This window comes from Podarcis filfolensis (genome assembly GCF_964270895.1).
Source record: "Podarcis filfolensis genome assembly, chromosome: 6".
NCBI classification, from domain to species: Eukaryota; Metazoa; Chordata; class Lepidosauria; order Squamata; family Lacertidae; genus Podarcis; species Podarcis filfolensis.
In genome coordinates, this window is record NC_139609.1 from 8,302,576 (window position 1) to 8,326,649 (window position 24,074).

The 24,074-nt window shown below is 45.7% G+C and overlaps 1 protein-coding gene across 2 annotated transcripts in view; it reads left to right on the forward strand.

Moving 5' to 3' along the window:
* The window catches only part of RXRG (retinoid X receptor gamma), an 83,419-nt gene that overhangs the window by 53,722 nt on the left and 5,623 nt on the right, over positions 1 to 24,074 (forward strand). For both annotated transcript variants that reach the window (XM_083621628.1, XM_083621629.1), the window contains exons 3-9: positions 5,831 to 5,975; positions 8,257 to 8,436; positions 10,604 to 10,773; positions 15,960 to 16,089; positions 19,141 to 19,273; positions 21,835 to 21,926; positions 23,309 to 23,414. In XM_083621628.1, coding sequence (XP_083477754.1) covers positions 5,831 to 5,975; positions 8,257 to 8,436; positions 10,604 to 10,773; positions 15,960 to 16,089; positions 19,141 to 19,273; positions 21,835 to 21,926; positions 23,309 to 23,414 — 956 coding nt within the window. The remainder of the gene's footprint in view (positions 1 to 5,830; positions 5,976 to 8,256; positions 8,437 to 10,603; positions 10,774 to 15,959; positions 16,090 to 19,140; positions 19,274 to 21,834; positions 21,927 to 23,308; positions 23,415 to 24,074) is intronic.

Below are 24,074 nucleotides of genomic sequence, written 5' to 3' on the forward strand. Positions count from 1 at the left end.
TTTTGCTGCCCCAGTATCACCTGGCTGGGGCAGATCATCTGGTAAAATGTGAACAAATCCCCCCCCCAACCCTTTTGCAAAACATGGACTCTGAACAGGGGCGGCAGTTCCAAGCTGTCGTGCTGAGTAGCTCGAAGGAGTTCGGTTCACTTGCTTTCCTGCTAATGGGATGAGGCAGCTGGTCTTTGGGGATTAGCAAGCAGTCAGCTAATGGATTTGGGTTCAAGCAGCTGTCCCAAGTATCATACATCACTGAGCTTAATGTGCAGGAACCAAACTCCAAAGACTTTTAAGGAGACGCCGGTTCCCCCTACCCTGTACTTTGGCTGGGGAATATGGGAGGGGAAGGTGCTAGACCTGCTTACCGAATTCTGCTTTTGTTTTTGAAGGAAGTCCTGCCCGAATTATGTGGCCCTTATTCCCCCAACTTGCAAGTGGGTGGCAAGATTGCAGGCCTACTCTCATAGTGTGGAGGTGCTGTTCCAGAAGTCCCTGGAGCTAAGAGGGTGGTTGGCTGGGTTTTCGCATTTGCTTTTACAACTCAGAGCGCTTGGAGACAATATTTGCTCTTCCTCCTCCTCCTCCTCCTCCTCCTCCTCCTCCTCCTCCTCCTCCTCCCAAAACAACGAACTGCTTCCCAGAAACTGTGGAGCAAGAGGGCAGCAACCCAAACTCCACAAAAATTGACCGGGTTTCAGCACTAGCCAAGTGAGCATTTCCTTAAGGCAATGCTCAGAAGCATAGCTGCCAACCGTCCCTTATTTGGCGGGGAAGTTCCTTATTCCAGCGTCGTGTCCCGCTGCTGTCCCTTATTGATGATGTCCCTTAAACTTCCCAGGTTTCAAAGGAAGCAGCTCCTCTCCCTCCCTCCCTGCCGGCCAGGGAGGAGGGAGGCTCCAACTGTGTTGTTTGGCTGCGTTGCTCACCCAATAAGGAGTCTAAGAACGACTGGGGGGTGGAGCTTGCATGCCTTGTGCCGATCAAATCGGCCGCGTTGCCTGGGGACTCGCCTTTGCTCAGCGCTTCCCAGCGGAGAGGTGACGGTGGTTTTCCTTGCTGCATCCCCTTTGTCGGGTTGCTGCGCTGTGGGAACCACCGCTTGAGGCTTCGTTTGGCTGCTGGCTGGGCTTTCTGCCTTTGGGCCTTTGGCTCGGAGGGGCTCAGAAGTTGAACCTACCTGTGCTCTGAAAATCCCTTATTTTGGCTGATGATCCCTTATTTTCGAGGCTGATGGTCCCTTATTTTCAAATCTGTAAGTTGACAGCTATGCTCAGAAGGTTAAGGTGCCTCATGGCACTGAGCTGCCTCAGGTAGAAGGGTTATCCTTCAGTGGCTGCTGATTCTGTATCCTGCTCAGGAAAGTGGAATGTGTGGTGGACTCGTGAGGCAACTGCTGATCACTAGAGTGCTCCTGGTAAGCTGTGGTGCAAAAAACCCCCACATCTTCTGACTGTTGTTGCTCTTCAGTGTGATCTGTCTCTGATTCCCCCCCTCCCTCCAAACAACAGCAGTTCATGAGTGCAATTGCATTGTCCAAATTCAATGGCAATGCATTCTACGTGGGGCTACCTTTGAAGGTAGAGAGCCAGTGTGGTGTAGTGGTTAAGAGCGGTAGTCACGTAATCTGGGGAACCGGGTTCGTGTCTCTGCTCCTCCACATGCAGCTGCTGGGTGACCTTGGGCTAGTCACACTTCTCTGAAGTCTCTCAGCCCCACTCACCTCACAGAGTGTTTGTTGTGGGGGAGGAAGGGAAAGGAGAATGTTAGCCGCTTTGAGACTCCTGAAGGGGAGTGAAAGGCGGGATATCAAATCCAAACTCTTGAAGGTGACCTGGAAACTACAACTAACCCAGAATGCGGCAGCTAGACTGGTGACTGGGAGTGGCGGCCGAGACCACATCACACCAGTCTTGAAAGACCTACATTGGCTCCCAGGACATTTCTGAGCACAATTCAAAGTGTTGGTGTTGACCTTTAAAGCCCTAAACAGCCTCGGCCCAGTATACCTGAAGGAACGTCTCCACCCCCATCGTTCAGCCCAGACACTGAGGTCCAGCGCCGAGGGCCTTCTGGAGATTCAGTACCTTGGATTTGTGCCTGAAAGCAAACTCTGGTAACTAGTGTGGTGGGATACATTCATTGAGGTCCAGCGCCGAGGGCCTTCTGGCAGTTCCTTCACTGTGAGAAGTGAGGTTACAGGGGACCAGGCAGAGGGCCATCTTGGTGGTGGCACCCGCCCTGTGGAACATCTTCCCATCACACGTCAAGGAAATAAACAACTATCTGACTTTTAGAAGACGTCTGAAGGCAGCCCTGTTTAGGAAAGTTTTTAATGTTTGATGTTTAATCGTGTTTGTAATATTCTGTTGGGAGCCACCCAGAGCAGCTGGGGAAACTCAGCCAGATGTGCGGGGTATAAATAAATAATTATTATTATATGCACTGTACTGAGTTAGGCTGCAGCACAACATAGTGGTGTCAGTCTCCGAAAGCTCATTGCCCTCACTGGGGCTTCTGAGCAAGCTTTCTCTGGCCTTTTAATCTGCCACCTTGAAAACACACTTAACTATTCCATACCAAATATGCCACAATAATTATTTTTCAAACAATAACTAACTACATTGCAAAATTGTTGTCATTTTGTTTCCCTGCCCAGGCTGTGTCCAGATTTCCAATTTTTGGGGTGTTTTTATTATTATTATTATTCAGCTGCCAGTTACCTAGAGAACTTTAGCTATTTAGTAACTAATAGACACAGCCAATAAGTACATCCTGGTTATACTACTGTTCTCATCAGCCTTTCTCCCTGAAGAAGAGCTTATGTCTTATATGTACCAATGATTTCTGCTTCCCTAATTAAAAAACAAAAAGGACACCCTGGAATGTGATCTCCCTTGGTTTCCAGAAATTAAACAGTACAGTAAACTGCATGAATATAGGGACATGGGTTGTGCTGTGGGTTAAACCACAGAGCCTAGGACTTGCCGATTAGAAGGTCGGCGGTTCAAATCCCCGTGATGGGGTGAGCTCCCGTTGCTCGGTCCCTGCTCCTGCCAACCTAGCAGTTTGAAAGCATGTCCAATTGCAAGTAGATAAATAGGTACCACTCCGGCAGGAAGGTAAACGGCGTTTCTGTGCGCTGCTCTGGTTCGCCAGAAGCGGCTTAGTCATGCTGGCCACATGACCCGGAAGCTGTATGCCGGCTCCCTCAGCCAATAAAGCAAGATGAGTGCCACAACCCCAGAGTCGGTCACAACTGGACCTAATGGTCAGGGGTCCCTTTACCTTTACCTAAACTGCATGAATTCATGTAACACCCCCCCACACTTTATAGAAGAGGTGAAGCTAGGGGAAGTTGGAGTAGCCATGTGTTGGTGATGGGGGCTTCATCTTTCCCTGCCTGCTGTTTTTCCAGTATCACTCGTCCCCTTCACAAGACTTTCTTTTAGGTGGACTGCAAATTGCATCTTCAGACACGGGACATTTTTGAGCCCTGCTGAGCGAGGGGAATTTCCTTGGGTGTGCCATTTTGAGCAGAGACAAAGGGCAGGAAGAGGAACAAACACCCGTACTCCTAGGAAACTTTGCCTGCTTAAAATCTCTTGCAAGGTTCTAATAAAATAATAATAATAATAATAATAATAATAATAATAATAATAATAATAATATATTTTATTTTTACCCCGCCCTCCCTGGCCAGAGGGGATGTTAGATCTTTTCCAAAGCATCAATAAAAGTTTCTTAATGAGCTGCTACATGCTTGGATGTAGATTTTGATCTTTCATGGGTTTGGCTTTTAAAAAATACATTAAAAAGCACCAAAATATTGCTATCCTTTGTTCTTGAGAGGTATGTGTGTAAGTCTACAAGAGTAGTTTATAGAGCTGAAATAATATTAGGAAACCAGTTGAACGGCAAAAGCCACAAGATGACACTTGCCGCAAACCAGCAAAGTGCCACAGATTTGGCTAGACTTCTTGACTTCCCTTCTACTGGTGCTTTTCAGTTAAACCCCCCACATCACACTTTTCTGAGCCCAAAGGAATACACTATTAAAAACGGGATAAGCACCATTTGGAGACATTCACGATCATACATTTGAGTGCTGAAAACTTTCAGAGCATTCTGGAGCTGACCAAAGTGTCTAGAAGTCTTGGGAACTTCCTTTGGCTTACTTGCTCTGAACAAATGGTTTTCATACCTTGATCAATGTTGTCCTCTTTTGTGCTTCATGGCCTATGGATTGATTAATGGGTTAATTGGTGCATGAAGGGTCTTGCATTAAAGCAGTAGATTGATCTTAATACCACTTCCAGCAGTATAATTCGATATCAGTCAGGAGCTTTTCTAAAGTTGCATCGGGGCCCAATATGGAAACTTATTAGGTTGGAGCGGTTCCAGGGAATGCTGGAGTTCCTTGTAAGCATGTTAAAAGTTCTCTCAATTCTTGTCCGAAGTGAAACCTCTGAGGTTCAGCAAAACTACCAAGGAATTCTAGTGGATGTGTTCGGAGATTTCACATTAAGGATATTTTGCAGGACGCTTCAGCAGACCCCTATAGGAAACATGTGTATGAGTTTTTGAACATCACATGGTTATTATACATCACTAAGTATTTGGATGGGAACGCGGGTGGCGCTGTGGGTTAAACCACAGAGCCTAGGACTTGGCGATCAGCAGGTGGGCGGTTCAAATCCCCGTGATGGGGTGAGCTCCCGTTGCTCAGTCCCTCCTCTTGCCAACCTAGCAGTTCGAAAGCACGTCAAAGTTGCAAGCAGATAAATAGGTACCGCTCTGGCGGAAAGGTAAACGGCGTTTCCGTGCGCTGCTCTGGTTCACCAGAAGCGGCTTAGCCATGCTGGCCACATGACCTGGAAGCTGTACGCCGGCTCCCTCGGCCAATAAAGCGAGATGAGCGTCGCAACCCCAGAGTCGGTCATGACTGAACCTAATGGTCAGGGGTCCCTTTACCTTTAAGTATTTGGACGATCAAATTCTCTACTGGAATATACATACAAAATCAAACATAGAAGGCTGGTGCTTTTACTACCATATAAGGCTATTTGAAGGATGCACAAATCACTAGCACACATAGCAAATGAAGCACTATAATTGGAAAGTGTGCAGAAATGTCAGAACTAAAGCAAATACGATCAGCAGAAGACACACGGCCTTACAAAGAGATATTTGCAAAGGTGCATAGGCAGAATCTGAAGAAATTTCACTTCCCAGAGTCCCCAGATAGCAAGGTTTGTAAACGAAAGATTTGGAAATGGTGCGTATCACACGAGGGAAGGATGCTTATCATTTTCTTTTTTGGGGGAAAAATGATTCTAAGACACAGCTTAGCTGGTTGCAGCTCAGAAGGCCAGAATCTCAGGAGGCACTCAACCTTCTCCCAAGAAGCACTTTCACCAAGAGTCTTATGGAGAAGTGAGTCGTGCTATGTCCCCTCTTCCCACTTGATGTTATGCATTGGATCTGTGGCAGCGGCTTGGCAACTAAGCTTAGAAATGTCTGGTTGCGCTGCCTCAAATAGTCAAATAGTTGAGCGTGTGCTTGCAGGCTCACAGCCAGACTCTGCTTCTACGATCTTGCTGGTCAACGGGCAGGCACTTACACATGGACATAAGTGGCTGCAACAGCTTCAGAACTTGCCACCCGATCATGGAAATCAGGGTGGTCGTGCGTACAGCTCCCATGTGGAAGAGGTACTGGCTGAATACTTTCCATGAGAACTGTTAATGTGAATGTTGGGTCACGGTCATAGCATCAACCCAAAGAAGCATCTCTCTCCCTTTCTCTCTGTGTGTCCACCTTCTCTTTTTAGCTTAATGTCATGAATAGTGTCAGCAGCTCTGAAGACGTCAAGCCTCTGCCTGGACTGCAAGGGATGGGAGCCATGAATTACGCATCCACAAGCCCAGGATCGCTGACCAAGCACATCTGTGCGATTTGTGGGGACAGGTCATCAGGTACCAAACCTATTTTAAGCTCTTGACAGCAGCTTGTATATGAAGATACTTGGCATCTTTAAGGACATTGTGTCCACCCCCGCAAAATAAGATTGTATTGATTGGTTTTGGTGCGCGTGGCGCTGTGGTCTAAACCACGGAGCCTCTTGGGCTTGCCGATCAGAAGGTCGGCAGTTCGAATCCCCGTGATGGGGTGAGCTCCCGTTGCTCTGTCCCAGCTCCTGCCAACCTAGTACTCCGAAAGCACACCTGTGCAAGTAGATAAATAGGTACCACTGTGGCGGGAAGGTAAATGGCGTTTCCATGCACTCTGGTTTCCATCATGGTGTTCCGTTGCACCAGAAGCGGTTCAGTCCTGCTAGCCACATGACCTAGAAAGCTGTCTGTGGACAAACGCCAGCTCCCTCAGTCTGAAGCGAGATGAGCACTGCAACCCCATAGTCGCCTTTGACAGGAGTCCTTTACCTTTTATGCCTAATCTGTAGTCAGATATTCCAGGGTATTACAGTTCTGAGCACTGTCATTCTTTATGGAATTGGGTGTTAACATGGGAACTTGAGAATCTCACACTTAACTTTTTGTCAAGGCAAATTTCAGGCTCCCTTGAGCTGTATAATATATGGAAGCAGCCAGAAGCCTTGGCTATTTCATTCTACATGACCTTGCCTCATTGATTTTCTAGTTGAGGTCAGTAATTCCTGCTCCTGGCCTTTTAAAAAATCTTCTCCCCAAAGACCAAACTCTTTGAAAGCACAGTATTCAGCAATGCATATTCGGCATGTTACACACAAACTTTCTGATTGATGGATTGAGGACAGACAAGCATCCCCTCCACCAAACAACAAACAATTAATTTATTGAATTCACTGCCACAAGGCAAGGTGATAGACATGGGTGTAGCCAGGATTTATGTTGGGGAGCGGGGCAAAACTGAGCTGTGATGCATTTGGTCAGTTAGTTAAATATTTTTATTTATATACTTGATTTAGGGTGGCAGCTGTCCCCTTGCCCCCTGGCTACACCCATGGTGACAGGCACCATCTTAGATGACTTTATAGCAGAGTCCTATACGTTTCTTCTGAGAATCAAGTCCCATTGAGTTCCATGGGGCCTTCTCCTTAAAAGGTGATTTAACAAACCCATTGCCAAATGGAGCCAACATGTTCAGGGGCTATGGCCTCCAGGCCTTGCTTTTAGTGGGCTAGTTGGAGGCATCTGTTTGATCTTATTGTGGGAAACTGGACTGGACGGATCTTTTTGCTTAATCCAGCAAGGGGGGGAGGGTGGTCTCTAATGTTCTTAAGTCTCTTAAAAACTACTTTCTGTCCCCAACCTTAGTTTGGCTTGGCAGACAGGTTGAATGTTGCCAGGAATTGGGGTTTCTCAAGATGAGAAATATACTATGAGGCATCCTGTTTCTGCTGGTTAAAGGATTGGATACTTTTGGACAATACAGATGTATTGGATTTAGAAGGATATGATAACAGATTCGGATGGCACGCCTATTTGTGGTATGATAAGGTTAAAATTCATAGAGGCTTCTTAAACCACACTATAAGGAAATCAATTTATGAGGTATGGAATAGATATAAAACGTTGCTAGAACGCAAAACTCCATGGTGGCTGTAATGGCTTTAGGGGTTGCTTGTGCGTAAGTTACCGCTGCTCTGGGCTAGGTTGCCTGGTTAAACCGTTTCTCTCTGGACAGCCATCCACTCCGTGGCTGTTCAGTCGCTGGCAGAATCCGTCAGTGGGCATTTCTTGAACCTCTTCCAGCAAAGAAGTTCTTTGACGCCCAGTCGCCGCCTACTTTCCCTGCGCGGAAGTCTTCTGCGCAGGGTGGGTGTGGGCAGCGGAGGACCTGTGCTCTCCTCGCTGGTCTCCTGCGAAGAGTCCTGGAGCCTCCTCTCTGCTTCCCCCATCGGCCTCCCTCTATCCCTGGTGGTGCGCTGATTTTCTTCCCCAGCCGGAGACCTGCCTCTCTCCCTGCTTGGCCCCTCTCCAGCATCGCTGTGGAACCTCGCCTCCTCCCCTAGTTCCGATGGCAGTTCCCTGACAGTGGCTTTCACATTGTTTAGTCGTTTAGTCGTGTCCGACTCTTCGTTACTCCATGGGCAGGGGTTGCTAAATCAACACCGTAGAATGGAGCGAGAGAGGTGAATTTTAGTGTTGCCCAGGGTGCCGCTGAAATTTGAGAGCCCAACGTCCACCACTGCCTCTCTGCACCTCCCTCGAATCGCTTGCTCTCGTCTCCTGACATGTGCTTCTGCCTTCTTGCCAGGGAAGCACTATGGGGTATACAGCTGCGAAGGCTGCAAAGGCTTCTTCAAGCGGACCATCAGGAAGGACCTCATCTACACATGCCGTGATAACAAGGACTGCCTGATTGACAAGCGCCAACGGAATCGCTGCCAGTACTGCCGCTACCAGAAATGTCTAGCGATGGGGATGAAGAGGGAAGGTATGTCCATTTGGGGAGGCACAACACACACACTCCATCCTTGGTTGCGCTGGCCAGAATAATCTGGACAATTGGTAGCCCAGAATTCCTGCTCCATCACTGCACTGGATGAACCAGTCCCACAGCAGTTGGGAGTGAATTCACAGTGGGGCAAACATATTTCTATTTCTATTATTTCTATTATTTCTATTATTTCTATTATTTCTATTATTTCTATTCTTTCTATTCTTTCTATTATTTCTATTTCTATTATTTAGTGCTTTTTTCTTTAAAAATGTTTAGGGGTACTCTCATTTTGACTCTAGAAAATCACCATTTTTTAGTTGAAATCTGGAAAAATAAACACAGTAAATGGACAAAAGTACAAAGATTCACAGAATGTTTAGGGGTATGCATACCCCTGCATCCCCCCAGAAAAAAGCACAGTTATATTTATATTTTATATTTATATATTTAATAAAAAAATTATTTGGTTTTTCAGATTAAAATTTTACAGTCACATATCAAATGTACAGCATAGATACAAGATTCCAAAGAACCTCCTGGACTTCCCTTCTCCCCTTTGTGGGCCCTATTGTTAATGATTTCCTCCTGCATCTTTTATAATAATCCAAATAGTTTACCTCTCCATTGTGTCCAAAATTCACCATCAAACTACCAATGTTATTCCAATCCTACTAACGGTTTTAACTTTATAAATTATAAATTTTATAAATTATAAATTTTCCCTTTTCCTTACTAAAATTTTGGTCTTCCTGATTTCTGATTCTTCCGGTCATTTCCCCCATTTCGGCATAATCCATCAACTTGATCTGCCATTCTTCTCTGGTAGGGACTTTATCTTCTTTCCATCTCTGGGCCAGAGATATTTATACAGTGGACGCTCGGGTTGCGAATGTGATCCGTGTGGGATGCACATTCGTAACCCGCAGCGTTTGCAACCCACATCTGTGCGTCTGTGCACGCGCGGGTTGCGATTCAGCGCTTCTGTGCATGCGCAAAGCGCAATTTAGCGCTTCTGCGCATGCGTGACCCCCCAAATCCTGGAAGTAACTCGTTCTGGTACTTCCGGGTTTCAGCAGCCCGCAACCCAAAGAAACACAACCTGAAGCGGCTATAACCCGAGGTATGACTGTATTTATATCCTACCTTTTCCCCTAAGTGCAAGTAGATAAATAGGTACCGCTCTGGCGGGAAGGTAAACGGCGTTTCCGTGCGCTGCTCTGGTTCACCAGAAGCGGCTTAGTCATGCTGGCCACATGACCCGGAAGCTGTATGCCGGCTCCCTCGGCCAATAAAGCGAGATGAGCGCCACAACCCCAGAGTCGGTCACGACTGGACCTAATGGTCAGGGGTCCCTTTATCTTTACCTAACTCAGGGGTCAGCAACTTAAGGCCCATGGGCCAGAAGTGGCCGGCAGAGGTCCTTTGACCGGCACACGAGCCACCTCCGAACTGAGTTGCCCGCTCTCGCGCTGCGCTAAACCGGTGCAGCGCGGTGCGGAGACTCACTTCTGCGGCACCGAAAATCACGTCAGCATGCATGCTCACACACAAGACAGATCTGGCCCACAAAGGGATCTCTGCGGGACCAATCCAGCCCAGGCAAGATAAACCTTGCTGACCCCTGACCTAACTGATGTGGGTTTTTAGAAATCTACATTTCTGTGTCAAAATAATATGTCCTGAACTTAGTGCACATTGTCCTGGTCCAGGAAAGGCTTTTTGCAGACATGTTTGAAGATGGAAAGGGAAGAAACATGGTGGACAGAGGAAGGCTGTTCATGGCACAAGCTGAAAGGGAGGAGGAAAAAGGAGTGGATGTATTTAGGGGCACAGTTATGTACTGAAGTTCTCACCCTGGGCCAGCAGAGGGATACTGTAGATAGTTTTCACTCAGGTCCGCATATGCAAATAAGGAATTGAAAGTGACGTTCAGTGATTGGATAGTTACAGAAAGTTGTTAGAGTTACGTTGTACTGGAGCTCTATATAAGCAGGCTGGCTGAATCCTTCAGTTCAGTTCTGTTCTGGCCTGTGAATAAACAAGAGCTGTCTGAAGAATTGCTGTGTCGTCTGATATGTTCACCCACAACTTAACATGCCTGAAATGTTTGGACTGGGGCAAAACCTGGTTGCTTTTTTAATATATATTTTTTCCTACTCAGCGGTTCAAGAGGAGAGGCAGAGAAGCAGAGAGCGGAGTGAGAATGAAGCTGAGTCTACAAGCAGCTGTGGCAGCAGCAATGAAGACATGCCTGTGGAAAGGATTTTAGAGGCTGAAATGGCTGTTGAGCCCAAAACCGAATCTTACAGTGATGTGAACGCTGACAACTCAGTAGGTGGCTGCATGGGACTGGGCTGTTACTTGGACAACTTATTATTACTATTAGTAGTAGTAGTAGTAGTAGTAGTAGTAGTAGTATTAATTAAATTTCTGTTTATTACCGTATTTTTTGCTCTATAAGACTCACTTTTTCCCTCCTAAAAAGTAAGGGGAAATGTGTGTGCGTCTTATGGAGCGAATGCAAGCTGCGCAGCTATCCCAGAAGCCAGAACAGCAAGAGGGATTGCTGCTCTCACTGCACAGCGATCCCTCTTGCTGTTCTGGCTTCTGGGATTCAGAATATTTTTCTTCTTCTTTTCCTCCTCCAAAAACTAGGTGCGTCTTGTGGTCTGGTGCGTCTTATAGAACGAAAAATACGGTAAATTTGAGAGTGAAGAATAATGAGAGTGATTCATACATGCATGCCCAGAGGGCCAAACTACATGTTTTGCTAAACAGGCTTTAAAAAAAGTGCTTAAGCTCGCCTTTTTTAAAAAGCAAAGTAAAGCCGCTGATCCAAACTAGGACCCTGCTGAAATTCACACACCCCTGATGAAATATACTCGGAGTCGAGAGTGGATTTCATGCTCTTTATTCAGCTCATAGTGGTGAGGAGGAATGGGAGTTCCCCCAGAATGTCTGCTTTATATACATTATTTACACAATGGGCCCCACGTGATTGGCTAATTCCGGGATTCTCCTGTAGGCCAATCAGGTTGCGGATTCCCTTCCACCTGGAGCTGGATTGGGTGGCTCCTGTGGACCAATCAGACTGCTGCATTCTGGATCCTATTGTTCTAGGACCAATCAGACTGCTGCATTCTGAATCCTATTGTTCTAGGACCAATAGACTGCTGCATTCTGAATCCTATTGTTCTAGGACCAATCAGACTGCTGCATTCTGAATCCTATTGTTCTAGGACCAATCAGACGGCTCCATTTTGGATCCTATTGTTCTAGGACCAATCAGACTGCTGCATTCTGAATCCTACTGTTCTAGGACCAATCAGACTGCTGCATTTTGGATCCTATTCCACTCAGTACATAACCCCTGACTTCTGTTTGTCTCGAAGGTACTGTTTGCACTAAATTGCACCCTTGTGGTGGGGAACTATTATTAATATTAGTATTATTTATTAAATTTGTACCCACAGATCTCAGGGTGGTTCACAAAATAAATAGCAGACAGGGGGAATCTGGGGGCCGAGCACCCACGTGGCTTCTTTTGCACCAGCATAAAAGTGGTCCGCTTAAGCACACACTTCTTAAAAAGCAGGTTTAACATAACATGCCGTTGGTCTGATCCTGCCAGGTCAAGGCACAGCCCACCTAATGCTGGGGAGCTTAAACCTGCAGAGCCATCCTCTGTCAATGGCAGAAGTTGCCCCAGTCCAGATCTATGCTGGGTTCGATGAATATGCCACATTTGAAGCATTGTGCGCAGACCAGACTTGATTCAAACTGGGCAAGGTGCCAGCAGTTCTATGTGAAGTGCCTGCTGAGCTTTACAAAGAATGAACACTTACGACATGGCGTCTTTTGGCATATGCACTGCAGATTCGCAGTCCGAAGGGGAGTTGGTTGATCGGTTGTGTTGAGTACTATGGCTGGGTATAAATGGTATTATTTGGCAGAGAAGAACAGCAAGGGGGGCAGGTCTGGTTGTCTTTCAGAGAATTCTGAATTTTGCCTCCAGTCTTCTCCCTGAGGAACCAACTGACTGGATATTGGATATAATGATAATGATGATGATGACGACGACAACAACAACATCAACAACAACAATAAATAATAATAATAAATTTTATTTATACCCCGCCCTCCCCAGCCAAGACCGGGCTCAGGGCAGCTAACACCAGGTTTAAAAACGATTGATTCAAATACAACTTAAAAACAAAATTAAAATACAACATTAAAATGCAGTCTCATTTCAGAAGAAACCCAAATCAAAAACTTTTTGGGGGATGAAAACGTCAAATCTTCACCAAGGCCAACTATCCAGACTGGTCGTATGTGGGCCAGAAAAAAAGCCAGGGAAGTCCCCAAATAGGAGTTCCATCACAGAAGGAGAAAGGAAAAAGGAAAGAGGGGGAGGGAGGGTTGGGGTGGGAGAGGGAGGATTTGAAGGACAACAGTCATGCTGGTGGCAGTTCAAGGGTGACACTTTGCTTCCTCCATGCGTGCCTTTGTGGCTGGTGTTGGCTGTCAGCAGCCGCAACGCAGGGCCTTTAATCCCAGTCTCCATTATGACCTTGTCTGAGGGGCTAGAGAGCTCACAAAACAAAGGCAGACAAAAGCCCATGTTCTTGCTTCAGGTTCAACCAAAAGCCACCACCGCTGCCTGAATATGTGACTCTCTGGGAACACATAGCTGTCAACGTACAGATTTGAAAATAAGGGACCAGCAGCCTGGAAAATAAGGGATCAGCAGCCAAAATAAGGGATTTTGGCTTAGCTTATGCATAAATCCGCCACTCATGGAGCCATGCTGCTTTTGCTGCAACTGACTGTGTTTTGCAGGGGGTTGGACTAGATGATCCTAAGGGTCTACAACTCCAACCAAAGAAGAGGGGCAGACAAAACTGATGAACGACGTCGAGATGGCAAAGCTTACAGGCAGAATTAGAAACCAGGAAGAGGACCTCTTTAATAAAGAATAGGGAAAGTTTATAATTTATTTGAAAAGCTGTTGTAAAGAGTTACATACATTGGTAGGATTGACAGATAACTTGTAGTAAACTATGTAGTATAACTTGTAGTGAACTATGGATGGACAAATGATTTATAAAAATAGAATTATGAAAGGGATGCAGAGGGGGAAATCACTACATTAAGATGTTGCACTGGTTGGAGGGTATGCTAAACAGCACGTCGGGGCTGCCGTCGTCCTGGCGCGAGGAGTTCCATTGGCCCTTCCTGCCTGAGAGAGAGGGAGGGAGGGAGGGAGGGAGCCTCTCTCCCATGCCGCCCGCGAGCCCGGCATGAGGCGGTTGCGGCAGCGCCCTTCTGCGTCCCTCCCCATCCCCTCCTCTTCCTCTGGCCGCCTCCTCAGCTGCCTCCGCCGCCTCCGGCTTCCCCTGGCAGTGCGGTGGAAGTCTCACAAGAGAGGGGCTGCCTGCCCACCCGCCGCCACCCGTCTCCTCACGACGCACCCCTGAGGGGGAAAAGGGAGAGATGGAGACGTGGCAGCTTGTGCGCGCTCTCTCTCTCAAGGCGGAGGACCCCGAGCCGCTGCTTCCTTCCCGAGCAGGGCGAGCATGAAACCCGGGAAATTTAAGGGACATCATCAATAAGGGACAGCAGAGGGGCACGGAGCTGGGATAAGGGAGTTTCCCGCCAAATAAGGGACGGTTGACAGCTATGCTGGGAACAGAGATGATGCTATAGGTACTCCCGGTTTGAATTCCAGTGGGAACAGAGCACTCTTGGTGGTGCAGAAGAGCAGGCGGTAAAAGCCAAGGACATATTTCCTTCTCCCAAAAAGGACCTTTCAGAACCGCCTTCCTTCAGAGAACTCAATAGTGGCACCCAGCTATGTTCATCTTAGAGCTAGGCACTGAAAAGTGCCTTCAGTAGTGTCTAAATAATAATAATGATAATAATAATAATAATAATAATAATAATAATAATAATAATAATAATTTTATACCCCGCCCATCTGGCTGGGCTTCCCCAGCCACTCTGGACGGCTTCCAACAAAATATTAAAATACAGTAATGCATCAACATTAAAAGCTTCCCTAAACAGGGCTGCCTTTAGATGTCTTCTAAAAGTCTGGTAGTTGTTGTTCCCTTTGACATCTGGTGGGAGGGAGTTCCACAGGACGGGTCCATATTCAGTCCTTATTGCAAATGCAATATGCACATTCATCTATCCAGGTAAGAATTACTTGATTGAGTTGCAGTATTATTTAGCTTTGCTGGAGTTATCAATCAGAAATGGTGTGTACTATGAAAATAAAGACCCTAGCAGGTGTGCATTACAAACAACCACTAGATTTTGGATTAAAGGTAAAGGGTAAAGGGACCCCTGACCATTAGGTCCAGTTGTGACCGACTCTGGGGTTGCAGTGCTCATCTCGCTTTATTGGCCGAGGGAGCCAGCATACAGCTTCCGGGTCATGTGGCCAGCATGACTAAGCCGCTTCTGGCAAAACCAGAGCAGTGCACGGAAATGCCATTTACCTTCCCGCTGGAGCGGTACCTATTTATCCACTTGCACTTTGACGTGCTTTTGAACTGCTAGGTTGGCAGGATTAACACCAATGATTTCTGGTTTGACAAGTCTCCATGTGTAGAGTCTTTTCCTTGCAAATTATTAAATGGCCATTACCAAACCATGGTCGTGAGTGACACCTACCAATATCCCAAGGGGTTGCAGCCTGTGTCGCTGCTAAAATGAAAGGAAAGCTTCCTCTGCTGGTCATTGCCTGTAAAGTGCCTGAGAGAAAGTGCTCCGCTATTGTCCAATAAACAGAGGATGAAAAAAGTGCTGGTAAGGTGGCAACAGTCAAGAGTTTTAAATGAGAGCAAAAAGCGATAAAATGAAAGCATTCTTCCCTGTGTTGTGTACACAAATCACTTTTGTTCTACGGCCACTTTTAGTCAAAGAGATTTTGTGGGCTTTTGAAGCACTGCAGAAACTTGCAGATGCTGTTTATTGGAGTAATAATAATAATAATTTATTATTTATACCCCGCCCATCTGGCTGGGTTTCCCCTAGCCACTGTGGACGGCTCCCAGAATATTACAAACACAATAAAACATCAAACATTAAAAACTTCCCTAAACAGGGCTGCCTTCAGATGTCTTCTAAAAGTCAGGTATTTGTTTATTTCCTTGATATCTGATGCAAGGGCATTCCACAGGGCGGGCGCCACCACCGAGAAGGCCCTCTGCCTGGTTCCCTGTAACTTCGCTCCTCGCTGTGAGGGAACCGCCAGAAGGCCCTCGGAGCTGGACCTCAGTGTCTGGGTTAAATGATGGGGATGGAGACGCTCCTTCAGGTATACTGGAGGCATTCTAGGATCACTGTGTCCATCCTATGGGCACCAATGCCTGATTCAAAAACATTTTTGCCTGCAAGCATTTTTATGGGTTCAGTATTTGGGGTGCTTTCAGTAACGGGGAGCAGGATGGCTATGACGACGAGGTGGTGGCGGTTGAATTTACTCACCAACATGCCTGCTTCTCACTTAGACCAATGATCCTGTCACCAACATATGCCATGCGGCTGACAAGCAACTCTTCACGCTGGTGGAATGGGCCAAGCGAATTCCACACTTCTCAGACTTAACGCTGGAAGACCAAGTTATCCTCCTCCGAGCAGGTATGGATCTTGGCCCTCTCACCTTGCCACTGCTGTACTTTCTTCAATCACTTGAGGCAAGTTTTTATTAAGAGCAGAAACCCAACATCCGGAGCACTCGTGTAATGCTGATTTTACTGCTTTGCACCATTTCAGACTGCAGGTGACGATGAGATTGCACTTTAACCATTCCCTCATTTGAAAATAAATAAATAGGGTTAAACGACCTTGACAGATTAGAGAACTGGGCCAAAACAAACAAGATGAATTTTAACAGGGAGAAATGTAAAGTATTGCACTTGGGCAAAAAAAATGAGAGGCACAAATACAAGATGGGTGACACCTGGCTTGAGAGCAGTACATGTGAAAAGGATCTAGGAGTCTTGGTTGACCACAAACTTGACATGAGCCAACAGTGTGATGCGGCAGCTAAAAAAGCCAATGCAATTCTGGGCTGCATCAATAGGAGTATAGCATCTAGATCAAGGGAAGTAATAGTGCCACTGTATTCTGCTCTGGTCAGACCTCACCTGGAGTACTGTGTCCAGTTCTGGGCACCACAGTTCAAGAAGGACACTGACAAACTGGAACGTGTCCAGAGGAGGGCAACCAAAATGGTCAAAGGCCTGGAAACGATGCCTTATGAGGAACGGCTAAGGGAGCTGGGCATGTTTAGCCTGGAGAAGAGGAGGTTAAGGGGTGATATGATAGCCATGTTCAAATATATAAAAGGATGTCACATAGAGGAGGGAGAAAGGTTGTTTTCTGCTGCTCCAGAGAAGCGGACACGGAGCAATGGATCCAAATTACAAGAAAGAAGATTCCACCTAAACATTAGGAAGAACTTCCTGACAGTAAGAGCTGTTTGACAGTGGAATTTGCTGCCAAGGAGTGTGGTGGAGTCTCCTTCTTTGGAGGTCTTTAAGCAGAGGCTTGACAACCATATGTCAGGAGTGCTCTGATGGTGTTTCCTGCTTGGCAGGGGGTTGGACTCGATGGCCCTTGTGGTCTCTTCCAACTCTATGATTCTATGATTCTAGGGATGTGTCGAAAACGAAGAGGGCATTCTGTGGACACCTTTGCCCCCATGAAATAAGCCACTCTGTTTTGGCAATAGGGTTTATTTTTTTTAGAGGGGGAGGGACTGGGCAGGGGATCCAGGTTGCAAAATGGGGAGAAAATGCTGACTCATTCCACCGGCGGCCAGTCAGCATTCCTCTCACTCTGATTTGGCTTTTCAGCATCATCATGTAGCTGTGACAAATCTGCTGCATGAATCTTTTGATACATGGCTTTGTTGGGGGCAAGTTACATGTGGATTTACCTTGGTTAGAAAAACATCAGTTTCATATATTTTTTTGTAAGACAGCAACTTCAATCTTCACATGGATCATGGGATCAAACAGGTTTAATTGTGCGAGAAAATTTGGGAGAAAATCTCCCCAGCCTCTATGCAGCAAAGCAAAATGGTCTAGGTGTAGATGGCCACAAATATGTTTTTATCTCCTTTTTCCTTGCCTGGCAGTGCTCCTAAACTGCCTTGATGTTGCTTCCTAATCACACTTTCCCCACTTCTTCTTTCTGTTTCCTACTCCATTACCACTTCTTTACGGAGAAAGTTTAATAATCTGGCAACAGAGTTCTCAATGGCAATATTTTATTGAGTTTGGTACTGTTCCAGTGGTACCACTGTATTCATCTTTTTATATATAAAAAATTATTAACAATTTCAACATAACAAAATATCAAAACATATCGTATTCATTATTTTTTCCCTTCCCCCCCACCTCCCCATCGAACCCTCCCTCCCCCCCAAGACTTCCCTCAGCTCCTCTCCCTGATTTCTCAACACATGTTATTCTCTGCATACTGTAAAATTGTATAAATCCTTATATTGTCTTTTAAACATCTTTGTGGGAAGTGAGTTATTGTTTGCTTTTGTTTTATTATGTATTTTGTGCTGCTATTTTGTGTTTTTATGTTGTTAGCCACCCTGTGATTTTGAGAGGAAGGGCATGTGGTGATCACACAGGGTCCCCGGACGTTTCACCATCTATTGATCCTTGTGCCACCACTTTATTTCTCGCTGCCACCACCCAGGCCCTACCTGGGACAATACTGTGTCCAGTCAGGTTTAAACTGGAACATAAACTTCTGTTTATTTATTGCAGTTTAACAAGCATGTGGTTTCATAAACGGTATTGGTCAGTTACAATCACGGGGTGCCTATCCGGACCTATAACTTCCGCTACCTGCTCTCACTCACTAAACCACCTCTCAGATATTTACTTGTCTTCCTAGCTCCTAACTGTTCCTGACTCAACTTACTTTGCTACACTAGCTCAAGCTACCCACAGACTCTATCCCAATTCACTCCCACTCCAACCAACCACCCAACTCCCAACAAACTCTCCTTTCACGCCTTCCAGAGCTGGTTTTATAGTCCCTCTGACTCCACCCCCCCTGGGTTCTGATTGGGTAACCTGTTTAACTAATTCACCTCCAGCACTCTCACATGTTTTTCCCCCAAATTTTTTTTATTGGTTTTCACAATATTATAATCAAACAAACAAACAAACAAACAAACAAGACAAACAAACAAGACAAACATAAATCATAGCCTTATTGAAAATTACAGTTATTAACTTTGTTAAGTGACTTCCTCGCTTCCCCTTGGTTGAATTTCATTGCATGTCCTTTTAACGGTTTTCCAAATACCAATTTTTATGAAATTTAACTTAAACATGAACACCCTTAAATCTTCACCTTATAGAATTAAACATATTAATTCATCACTTAACATAAATAAAATCCTAAGCCCATTAAGTATCTGCAAGCTATTTCCAGTTAGTTTAACTGATTTGTTAAGTTAAACTAACAGCACTGTCATATGTTAACGTCACAGGGCAGTATACAAATTTAAGAACTGAATAATAAACAAGCAAGCAAGCAAGCAAGCAAGCAGGCGATAGCTTTCCTACACCCAACACAAATAAAACCAGCTCACATTAAGGGCTTGTAAGAGGCAAGTCCCATAATATGCATCTGTTTCACTCCTGTCTTCTCTTCCAGGTTGGAATGAGCTGCTGATTGCCTCTTTTTCCCATCGCTCTGTCTCCGTGCAGGACGGCATTCTGCTGGCCACAGGCTTACATGTGCAGCGGAGCAGTGCGCACAGCGCCGGAGTGGGCTCCATTTTCGACAGGCATGTTTCTGAACTCTTATTTTGACGTTTGCACTTTTCTACGTTCACGGCTTCTTTGAGTTGATTTGGTGGAATAAAAAGCTCGGTTAGGAGATAGCAGAAATCACGGGGTTAAAGCTGACCAAAAGTCCAGAGGTAGCATTTTTATCCATTTACGATGGGGTGGAAGGTTCACAGGCGACGAAGGACTTGCTCACAAATTTATTGACAGCTGCACGAATTATTATAGCCAGGAAGTGGAAAAGGCAAGCAGAATATAACATGGAAGAATCGTACAAAGAGGTTTGGAAATATAGCTATTAATGATAAATTAACATGTGCAATTAAGGTAAGACGGGGAATATGTAGGAGAAATGATTTTAAAGAGATATGATGGGTGTTTGTAGAATGTGTATTGCTAAAATGGAGGCACGAGAGGTGTTGAAATTTTGGGTGGTTGGAGTTATAATGGAATGGTTTTGGTGGTGGGGTGCACATTTTCCTGCTTATTTATGTATGATTAATCATTAATTTAATTTAATAACGAGCAAAAAAAGGGGAAAAAATCACCTGAGTCGGCTTTTGAAACAAAATACACCTTCACCATAAACTTTAGGGTGGCGGATGCTATTTTATCACCCAATTTATTTATTTTTAATCATTCTTTTAATTACTGCTTAAATGGTTTTCTGGTTATATCATTCAATTAAAAAAAAAAAGATGAGAAAACAAATTTTAACAATATGGTGGGCAAGGATTTCTTCCATCATTTTTTTGTAAAGGAATGTTATAACTTTATTTCATTTAAGCAATTATAGCAAAAATAATAATAAATGCTATATGCAGTCCACTGCAGATGGCGACAGCAGTCATAAAATTAAAAGATGCCTGCTTCTTGGGAGAAAAGCAATGACAAGCCTAGACAGCATCTTAAAAAGCAGAGACATAACCTTGCCAACAAAGGTCCGTATAGTTAAAGCTATGGTTTTCCCAGGAGTGATGTATGGAAGTGAGAGCTGGACCATAAAGAAGGCTGATCGCCAAAAAATTGATGCTTTTGAATTATGGTGCTGGAAGAGTCCCATGGACTGCAAGAAGATCAAACCTATCCATCCTTAAGGAAATCAGCCCTGAGTGCTCACTGGAAGGACAGATCCTGAAGCTGAGGCTCCAATACTTTGGCCACCTCATGAGAAGAGAAAAGACTCCCTGGAAAAGACCCTGATGTTGGGAAAGATTGAGGGCACAAGGAGAAGGGGACGACAGAGGATGAGAAGGTTGGACAGTGTTCTTGAAGCTACCAGCATGAGTCTGACCAAACTGCAGGAGGCAGTGGAAGACAGGAGTGCCTGGCATGCTCTAGTCCATGGGATCATGAAGAGTCGGACACGACTAAATGACTAAACAACAACAAGAAAGCAATTTTTTAAAAAACATTTTTAGTGTTAATCAGAAGACTAATTTAAAAATGAGCAGAGTGTAAAATGACGCCTGCAGAAATGGACCTGATTAATGTGTGCTGAGCTGTGATAGTTCACTTTCCTGCTAGGCCACTGCCTTTTGAACAGAAGAAGGGTGGTGCTTAGGAAAAGTCACTCAGTGCCTTCGTGCCAACCACATTGAACAACACCTCCCCATTTGCCCTGTTCAGCATGGCCAATGGTCAAGAATGATGGGATAAGCCACCTGCACCTGGAGACATTGTGCCACTCTTTAATTCAAAAGAAAGTGAGCTTTCTGTGCTCTGAGAAAAGGTGGAAGAACAAGATGGAAAACACAGGATAATGATGATCGGATGATGGCTCTATATGTGTCAAGGCTTAGGGAATACTATCCCTCCCCCAGTGGCAGCCAGCCCCCCACAAGCAGATAAAACGAAGAGTCCTTACCATGTAATTTATTCAGTATTCACAGAGTGACAAAGAGATGTAGTCTCTATGCCAGGATGGTGTTGTCCCAAGTCAAGTCCCACCCCCCTTCGTCTCCCCTATTCAGGGCCGGATTTAGGTTTGATGAGGCCTTAAGCTACTGAAGGTAATGGGGCCCTTTATATGTCCAGCTGTCCTTTGTCAACAACAAATTGTCCCTGTTTTTTGTGTTGAATATATGCTATATGGTAATTTATGGACCTAATAGGTATCTAAAGCCATTTGCACATAACAAATAGGAGCCTACACAACACAAAATACTGTGGCTGTATGTAGGTTTTATTTTATTTTATTTTAATTTTATTTTATATTTTGGAAATGTACATCTAGTTTTTTTCCTTTAATTTTTTTGGGGGCTTCCCAAGAGAGTGGGACCCTAAGCTATAGCATGTTTAGCTTATATATAAATCCGGCACTGCCCCTATGAGACCTGCGCCAGCTAATCGGAGCCTTTTGCCTCTGAGCTTTCTGCTCTACTACTCTCAATGCATGCCGGGTCCTGGGAGAGGGGGGGTCAGGAATGCTTTCCAAGACACTGAATCTCTCAGCTGTCTCTCCCCCGGTGCTGCTTCTTGTTCTCGGACTGCTATTTGCACACTGAGTGCATCACTGCAGACTTTGATTCCCCAATTCCCTCTCTTGTCTCCAATACAGGGTCCTTACTGAGCTGGTATCCAAAATGAAAGACATGCAGATGGACAAATCCGAGCTGGGGTGCCTACGAGCCATTGTCCTGTTCAACCCAGGTATGTGTGGATGCCTGGGGAAGCTGGTCCAGGGTCAAATCAACTCGTGAATGGGGAGAAATGATGGGTGATGGGGATGGCAGTAGAAAAGATGAATGGGGATGGCAGTAGAAAAGATGAATAAAATGTGTAGGCCTCATATTGTAAGGAAGGGGATACCACTTTAAGCCTGCCTAAGGCCATCCTAAGGGACACGGGTGGCGCTGTAGGTTAAACCACAGAGCCTAGGACTTGCCAATCAGAAGGTCGGCGGTTCGAATCCCCGTGACGGGGTGAGCTCCCGTTCCTCGGTTCCTGCTCCTGCCAACCTAGCAGTTCAAAAGCACGTCAAAGTGCAAGTAGATAAATAGGTACTGCTCTGGCGGGAAGGTAAACGGCGTTTCCGTGCACTTCTCTGCTTCGCCAGAAGCGGCTTAGTCATGCTGGCCACATGACCCGGAAGCTGTACGCCAGCTCCCTCGGCCAATAAAGTGAGATGAGCGCCGCAACCCCAGAGTCGGTCACGACTGGACCTAATGGTCAGGGGTCCCTTTACCTTTTTAAGGCCATCCTGTTGCCATGTAATGGCCATGAGGCAGTCTTTTTTGGTTTCTGGCCAGTACCACATAGTAAAGTAAAAAAGATAAAGGACCCCTGGACGGTTAATTCCAGTCAAAGGTGACAATGGGTTGTGGCACTTATCTCACTTCAGGCCGAGGGAGCTGGTGTTTGTCCATAGCTTTCTGGGTCATGTAGCCAGCATGACTAAACTGCTTCTGGTACAATGGAACACCGTGACGGAAACCACAGCGCATGGAAATGCCGTTTACCTTCCCGCCACAGTGGTACCTATTGATCTACTTGCACTGGTGTGTTTTTGAACTGCTAGGTTGGCAGGAGCTGGGAGAGCCATGGGAGCTCACCCCATTGCAGGAATTCGAACCGCCGACTTTCTGATCTGCAAGCCCAAGAGCAGGCTTCCTCAACCTTGGCCCTCCAGATGTTTTGAGACTACAGTTCCCATCATCCCTGTCCACTGGTCCTGCTAGCTAGGGATCATGGGAGTTATAGGCCAAAAACATCTGGAGGGCCGAGGTTGAGGAAGCCTGCCCAAGAGGCTCAGTGGTTTAGACCACAGCGCCACCCGTGTCCACCTTTACCACATAGTATATATTAGGGACAGCAGTGTGTCTTCTCAGAGGTCTCTTTCAGGTAGATGGGTAATATTATTGCACTGCCTGTTTTTCCAGTTAATTACGGTTTCACAGCTAACATACACCATGGAGTACGATGCTATTACAGTTCACTTGGCCATTCTGCAACCTACAGATAAGGAGTGGGCAATAGCTGTGCTGTTTTTTAATCACGATTCCCCTCCCCTCCTTGCTCTCTCACCCCATCAGATGCCAAGGGTCTGTCTAGTCCTGCAGAGGTGGAATCACTACGTGAGAAAGTTTATGCAGCTCTGGAGGCGTACACCAAACAAAAGTATCCTGATCAACCGGGAAGGTAAATAGAAAGAGGCTCAGCACCACTGTGTGTTTGGTTGGCTCAGAAACATTCAGAGGACAAGAGATCCAAAAGAGATCCAAAATCAGTAGTGGGCAGCAACCTTTATAGATTTAGATCTAGAGATGACCTGTACTTGGATCAGTAACAACCTAAAACCCCTTGAACATCGAATTGAATTTCCTAGAGGAAAAACGAGATCTAAATTTATTAAACAAATAAAAAGTCTATATTTCTTAGATCCAGAATTGACCGCCAATCCCAAATAGGGATGTGAGAAGGCAGCTGTTTCTGTTCCAACCTGTATCCATCACAATCACCGCCGCTTACTTTCTGCTGCGGTTTGGTTTCCACCAAATATGACATTCACTTGGCTCATTTCTAGGCACAGGTCTGGACTTTAAAGCTCCATGTCTGAGCACTCTACACACACACGCACCCGCTGTTTTCCCTAGGAAAACCTGTGTTTTACCACTGATCCTAGCAAACAACCATCGGGTTTTCCCAGGGAAAGTGTCAGGATGAAAAAGGAACTGTTCAGATGCAGACCTTTAAAGCCCAGATCTGTGCCTGGAAAGAACAGTGTGAAAGGAAGTCTGAGTGAGACCTGAGTCTTGCACGTCTCTCTTTAAGGTAACTTACATTCATCTCAGTGGAAAG